Source organism: Penaeus vannamei, chromosome 7, assembly GCF_042767895.1.
Source record: "Penaeus vannamei isolate JL-2024 chromosome 7, ASM4276789v1, whole genome shotgun sequence".
In the NCBI taxonomy this organism is placed as follows: Eukaryota; Metazoa; Arthropoda; class Malacostraca; order Decapoda; family Penaeidae; genus Penaeus; species Penaeus vannamei.
Genome location: NC_091555.1, coordinates 48,939,896 through 48,947,395, shown reverse-complemented (window position 1 = coordinate 48,947,395; position 7,500 = coordinate 48,939,896). Strand labels below are relative to the sequence as shown.

The 7,500-nt window shown below is 30.4% G+C and overlaps 1 protein-coding gene across 4 annotated transcripts in view; it reads right to left on the bottom strand.

The window, feature by feature from the left end:
- The window catches only part of Snx27 (sorting nexin 27), a 27,647-nt gene that overhangs the window by 13,646 nt on the left and 6,501 nt on the right, over positions 1–7,500 (bottom strand). For 2 of the 4 annotated variants that reach the window (XM_027383228.2, XM_027383227.2), the window contains exon 2: positions 786–888. In XM_027383228.2, the coding sequence (XP_027239029.1) occupies positions 786–888 (103 nt within the window). Of the gene's footprint in view, positions 1–785; positions 889–1,645; positions 1,678–1,797; positions 1,962–7,500 lie in introns of those variants that run through there. The other 2 variants (XM_070123889.1, XM_070123888.1) reach the window with 2 other exon arrangements.

The following is a 7,500-nucleotide window of genomic DNA, read 5'->3' as shown; positions in this document are numbered from 1 at the left end:
CATTGATGATGGTAATGATGAAGATTGATGATTGATTATTGATGATTATTGATTATTGATTATTGATGATGATGATGATGATGGAGAAGTAGGAGGAGAGGGAGGAGAGGGAGGAGGAGGAGGAGGAGGAGGAGAGGGAGGAGGAGGAGGAGGAGGAGGAGGAGAGGGAGGAGGAGGAGGAGAGGAAGGAGGGAGAGGGAGGAGGAGGAGGAGGAGGAGGAGGAGGAGGAGGAGGAGGAGGAGGAGGAGGAGGAGGAGGAGGAGGAGGAGGAGGAGGAGGAGGAGGAGGAGGAGGAGGAGGAGGAGGAGGAGGAGATGGATAGTAATAATAAAATAACAATAACCAAAATAATAATAATAATAATAACAATAACAATAATAATAACAATAATGATAATAATATCAATAATAATAGAACAAGAATAAAACAATAATAATGATAATCATAGAATAATAATAATGATGATAATAATAACAATATAATAATAATAATAATAGTAATAATAATAATAATAATAATAATAATAATAATAAAAATAATAATAATAATAATAATAATAATAATAATAATAATAATAAAAATAATAATAATAATAATAAAAATAATAATAATAACAATAACAATAATAATATTAAAAGCAAGAGTGATAGTATATATAAATGTGTGTGTGTGTGTGTGTGATATTGGCAAATTTGATAAAAACTGTAAAACTAACAAGTTACTCCTTATACCCAAATCTATGCTAAAGATTTAGTCACTTTTTTCATATCCTGACTTTGCTTACCTTCTGAGAAACCGAGATCACCGTCAACTTAAGAACATCTCCACCTTGTTTGATGAGCTCTACTACATATCGGTGTTCGGCACCTTCCACGTTCACCCCATTCCTGAAAAATGAGGAATCAAATATAAGACAGAAGGAAAATTACGTCACATGACAATTCTCTACACTTACAGATAAATGTATGAAGAAAGTAAATGAAAAACATCTATGTATTGTACTCCATTTTTTTATAATTTTAAAACAATAATAAAAAAACTTCTAGATTACATATCAAAAAAGAGAATTTAAGAACATATGCAACTGTAAAAATAATCATGATAATCATGTCAAAAGCAAGGATGACAATCAAGCCACATACATAATCTACTTGAATTACACATGTTTCATGTTTCCAATGAATGCTCAAGACCTCCTACATTGCAAATACTACAATATTTTCCAAAGGGTGTAACAACATAAAAAATCTATCATTCTTACATGCATACAGGTAAACACACAAACACAGAAACACTGACTAGTACACAAACACACACACTCATGAATAAAAAATGCACATTTATTGCATATCACAGATCATACTATACTTATTTGTTCACTCAAAATGCCTCTTTATGTTTCTACAGTATCTAATCTTATCAACCATGGCCTGATGTAATAGAAAGAAAATGCAATAAGCCACAACAATGAGGTGGAATGAAGGGGTGTGCTCATATCAATGGAAAATACTCTCAATGGGGGAGGAATTAAAAAGTATCATCTCACAAATTTTAGTAAAAAAAAATAAATAACAATCTTTTCCGTAACTTTTCTTCACAAGTACCAAGACCTTCACTCAATCCTTTCCAATTAATTCAACTTACACCAGCATCAGCCACATAATTTTCCATTTTACTTCCCAACCTTAAGCCAATCCTCCTTTTGGATAGACTCAAACTCTTGAGACGCAAAAAACACAGGCGCAAAAGGGCAACAATTTTTCCCCAATATAACTGCCACCACAACTGAACCTCACATTTCCAAAACAAGGCTCTCGTTCTGCTGTCTCTCAATCTTTATCAAGTAGTTTTGCGTTAATCAGGCCTTCCAAATTGTGAAACTGAAAAGCAAAAACATCTCAACAGCCTTGGTCTCGGAGGGAGCAGCTGTCGACAGTCGCTCATTCCAAATGAACACAAATCACTCTAATTCACTCAAGCCAAATACCAATCAGAGGCAACAACAGGCTATGCAATCCAACTCAGGCATCCTCATAAACCCTTGTAAATCTTGTGATCCTTGAGCTGCAGTCCTGCAGTAAAACATACACTGATTTAGAATAATTTATGCCTCAGAGGAGGAGGTGGGGAAGGAGTAGGAGCAGAAGAGGAGAAGAGGAGAGGAGGAAGAAGGGGAGGAGTGGGAGCAGAAGAGGAGGAAGAGGGGGAGGAGTAAGAGCAGAAGAAGGGAGATGAGAGGAGGAAGAAGGGGAGGAGTGGGAGCAGAAGAGAAGGAACAGGGGGAGGAGTAGGAGCAGAAGAGGAGAAGAGGAGAGGAGGAAGAAGGGGAGGAGTGGGAGTAAAAGAAGGGGAGAGGAAAGGAGGAGGAGGAGGGGGAGAGAGGAGAAGAGGAGGAAGGGAGGAGGAAAAGGAAGAGGGAGCGAAAGGAGGGCAAGGTGAAGGGGAGAGGGAGGAGGAGGAGGAGGTGATAAAAAATGAAATAATGAAAATATAAAATAAAATAAATAACAACAACCTTACAAACAACAATAATAAAAATAACATTAATAATATCAATAACAATAACAATAATAATAATAATAATAATAATAATAATAATAATAATAATAATAATAATAATAATAATAATAATAATAATAATAATAATAATAATAATAATAATAATAATACACTAATCATAATAAAATTCATACGAATAACAGACTCTTAAAGATGATAATAAAAACAATAATAATAATAATAATAATAATAATAATAATAATAATAATAATAATAATAATAATAATAATAATAATAATAATAATAATAAATAATTACAATAAATGTAACCAAATTCATGATGGCACATGATAACACCTTACAAACCACAATAATAACAATAAAATTGATAATATCAATAATAATAATAATAATAATAATAATAATAATAATAATAATAATAACAATAACAATAACAATGACAATGACAATGACAATGACAATGACAATGACAATGACAATGACAATGACAATGACAATGACAATGACAATGACAATGATAATGATAATGATAATGATAATGATAATGATAATGATAATGATAATGATAATGATAATGATAATGATAATGATAATGATAATGATAATAATAATAATAATAATAATAATAATAATAATAATAATAACAAAAATAATAATAATAATAATAATAATAATAATAATAATAATAATAATAATAATAATAATAATAATAATAATAATAATAATAATAATAATAATAATAATAATAATAATAACAATAACAATAACAATAATAATAATATACTAATTACAATAGAATTCATAATAATAAAACTAATAATAATAATAACAATAATGAAAACAATAATAATAATAATAAAACAAAAATAATAACAATAACCATAACAATAATAACAACAATAATAATAATATCAATAATAAAAATAACATCAACAATAATAACAATAAATAAAAAACAATAAAAATTATAACAATAATTTAGCAACATGATAGTACCAGTAACAATAACAGCATGATAATGATAACAGCAACAAGAAAAGGAATAGCAGCAACATAGATAACCATGAAGAACATGACAGAGCCAAAGGAAAAGCACTGACAGAGAAGGGGAAGAAAAGGAAAGGAAAAAATAAGAGGATAGCACAGGAGAAAGAGGCGGAAAAACAGGATGGCAAAGGATAAAATTATAATAAAGAAAAAGAAAGAAAGAAAGAAAAGGTAAAAAAGATGTTGGTAAAGGAAAAATAAGAAAGAAAGAAAGAAAAAGAAAAAGTAAAAAAAAAGAGGTTGGTATAGGAAAAAAAAAAGAAAGAAAGAAAAAAAAGGTAAAAACATGTAGATGGTATGGAATAAAATAAACATATAACAGAAAGAAAGAAAGAAAAAATAATAATAATATAAATCAAAGTCAAAATGCAATTGAAGAAGCACAATCAATAATCAAAACAGAATAATGAGAATAATAAACAAGAAAACAAGGATAAGAAAAGGCATATCTGTCTTCCGCACGCGGCAAGGGTGTGGCGCAAAACCCTAGCTGCATAATGATACAGCTCACCTCTTGATCCTCTTGCTGTGATTTAACACTGACCTGGTTCTCCTACCGATGGTTACAAACAACGGATGAAGGGAATAGTTTACCATGATTATTCTCTTTAAAAATACTTTGATAAATATATAGCATCATTCGATAAAAATGCTTAACAAACACCTGAGCAAATTTCAATTAATTCTATTTATATATACATAAATAGAATATATATATATATATATATATATATATATATATATATATATATATATATATATATATATATAACAGATATAGAAGTTTTTATCATTCTGCATTTTAAAAAACAAAAAACACAAATTTTCCAAAAAATTAATGATACAAAACAAAATGCTAATTCAATGTATTACATACCATTCAATTTGAAATATCTATGGACCTAACATTCCTAATTTTCATTCCTTCTTTCCTTTTACCAAAAGTTGCAAGCAGCAAGAAAACCAATAAACTAAACCTAAAACCAAATTCTCTCACTCTCACTCTAATACATTCTCTAGCACTCTCACCCTCCCTTTCCTATCAATTATGCAAGTGCTCGGACATTACGTACACTTCTTATAATAAGCTTTTGGTTCCTGAATACTATCCTAATGTCTACTGTAAACAAAATAAGAATAAATACATTTCATATTAGTTGCAGCTCTGTAATATATTCTATCAAGTTATCTAATTTAGGAATCAAAAACTGCTACATTCTTTTTGTGTGCCTGTGAAAATATATTTCATGTAATCTAATGTTTAAAAAGATTATCAACTGGATAAAGAATTCATGTATAAAATACATCTAAAGCTAATTATAGAAACAACTCAATAGTAATACTACCATATTGGGAAACTTCATCAGCAAGTGATAAACTCTTCATTAACAGTGACGTCAGATGTAATTCTTTACATTTACTGGGTGTAGGGATGCAGCACACACATCTGCAAGCATGCATGCACACTTGCACACTCATGCATGCATGTCCAAGCATGCGCACGCACGCACGCACGCATATGCACACACACACACACACACACACACACATATAATATTCATATTACTTAACACAAAATAAAACTTTTCTGTGTCTATAAGAAGTTCAAGACCAAATTACTTTTGAATTCATAACTGAATAATTCACTAAATCTCTTAGTATACCTTACTTCACTATACTTTCTGGCAGAACCTATGAGCTATCCTCCTTATTCAGCAATCAAAGAGCAATCTTTTAAATATCTCATGCTCGTTTGAGAAGAAAGAGAGAAAAATTAAATCTTTTAACCATCACCATTAATTACAAAGGTTTTGTCATCCCCAATTAAGCTTGCTCACTCATACTGTGTACTCTTATTATGCTCAATCTCCTCGATCTTTCATTCCACATGTCACCTATCACTTTCAGTTCTTAATTCACCAGCCATCACTCTTACACCTGATTTTGCATCATGCCATGTACAGTAACGTGCCCTATACTGTCCGATCTGGTCACATTCAACCATGGCATCCAACATCCATTTCTGGAATTACACATCACTGTCTTACTTTCTTTCAAAATGATTACAGTGCATCTTGGCTTCTTAAAGCAGCATAATACTAAATACAAATACAATACTGTAGCCCATATCACAACACAATATAACATCTGCACAATATCCAATTGAGGAGTCATATGCCACAGAACATACCATGACTGTTTGCACACTCATTTCATTTCTTCACTTTTGCATTTCTATTTTTACCTACTTCAAGGATCAACTACCTAATAGTATTTTTAAAAAATCAGAAATAAATAATTCATAATCATCATACCAAATATTTCTTATTCACTTGTTTAACAAAAGATTGCCTTATCCTCACAACTTCTTCAGTATTTGTAATATGTCTCAAGCATTTCCTAGGGCAAAACTACAATATGTTTTTAAGACAGACAAAACTGTTACAGATAATATGCCATTTTCAAAAGAACAAGAATTGCAAACACAAAACATTACAAAGAGGTGTAAGTGAAATAATTTCTTTGTAGCCACATCACATAGCAAGATAATAATCACAAACTATTTATATACCAATAATACATCATAAGTAAATATAAATGCATGTCTATTCTAGATACAGTGTGTATGCTTATGCATTAAAGTTGAAATATCTTTTTCACTAACAATAATAATAATAACAATGACAACCAGATTAATAATAACAACAAAAGTAATAATGACCTCCAGCTTCAATCACATACATCTTTATCAAAATTAATCTAGATAGACTTTGACAAGACTTTAGGATATTATGCCATCTTCAAATTTTGTTAAAAAAAAATAAATACATAAATAAATAAATAATAATAATAACAATAACAATAATAATAATAATAATAATAATAATAAAATATAACAAAAAAGATGGGTTTCCACACTGCCTTTTGAAACTGACATATGCACACCATATTTGAGGGTCAACACTGGTTCTGTGGCAAATATGAATAATGGTCTATTGTACTGAGGATAACTGATAACAGATATAGATTTCAAGTAACTCTACATAATATTCTGGAAACCCAGGTTTTATTGTAAGACTGCAACACTGTCATGTGTACTAAAGTACACCTTTGGGTAATATCTAAAAGTGAACTACAGTATAGCAATTCTTCTGCTTTGTATGGAAGAAAAACCCACAATGTACAAACTAGATTTATTGATGAAAGTGAGACAACAGTTTCGGAATCGTCCTCGATTCCGAAGATGGAATCGAGGACGATTCCGAAACTGTTGTCTCACTTTCATCAATAAATCTAGTTTGTACATTGTGGGTTTTTCTTCCATATTATCAACACGGTATTGTGTTTTTTCGTTGCATCTGCTTTGTATAATTACCTAATGTTTCTTATAGTAATATATGTTTGTGTTTGATAGACTAATAGCTGACAATAAATAATTTTTTCACATCTATGCACACCCAGTAGCATTATTTAAAAATACTACCTGACTACTCAATATCTATCAAATAATATACAAAATATTAAATATTCAAACACTTCCTTGCAATCATTCCATATAAAGGTGCCAATTCATTATAGGTGCAAGAGTAGCAAATAGTACTTCCTTTTCACCTTCTATACTTTAACTGCACCAACATGTGCAGAACCATCACTCCATTACAGTTGCATATACCGTAAATAATGCAGAGATCCTAATATCTATTACATTTGCATTCATTGTTCTATCCTCTTTATTTACCTTTTTCCCCCCCTAAATTCTTCTCTGAAGAGGCTGTTCTCTGAAATAGCTGGACTTCTATATACAAGAGTACCCCTTACATATACCCTACAAACAAGTTTTTGTGAAACATCTGTGAAACTAATAATAAACAAAATTAGTGTATTTCATTCCAATTTCTAAAAGAGTTATGTAAAAACTGTTGGTAATCTAT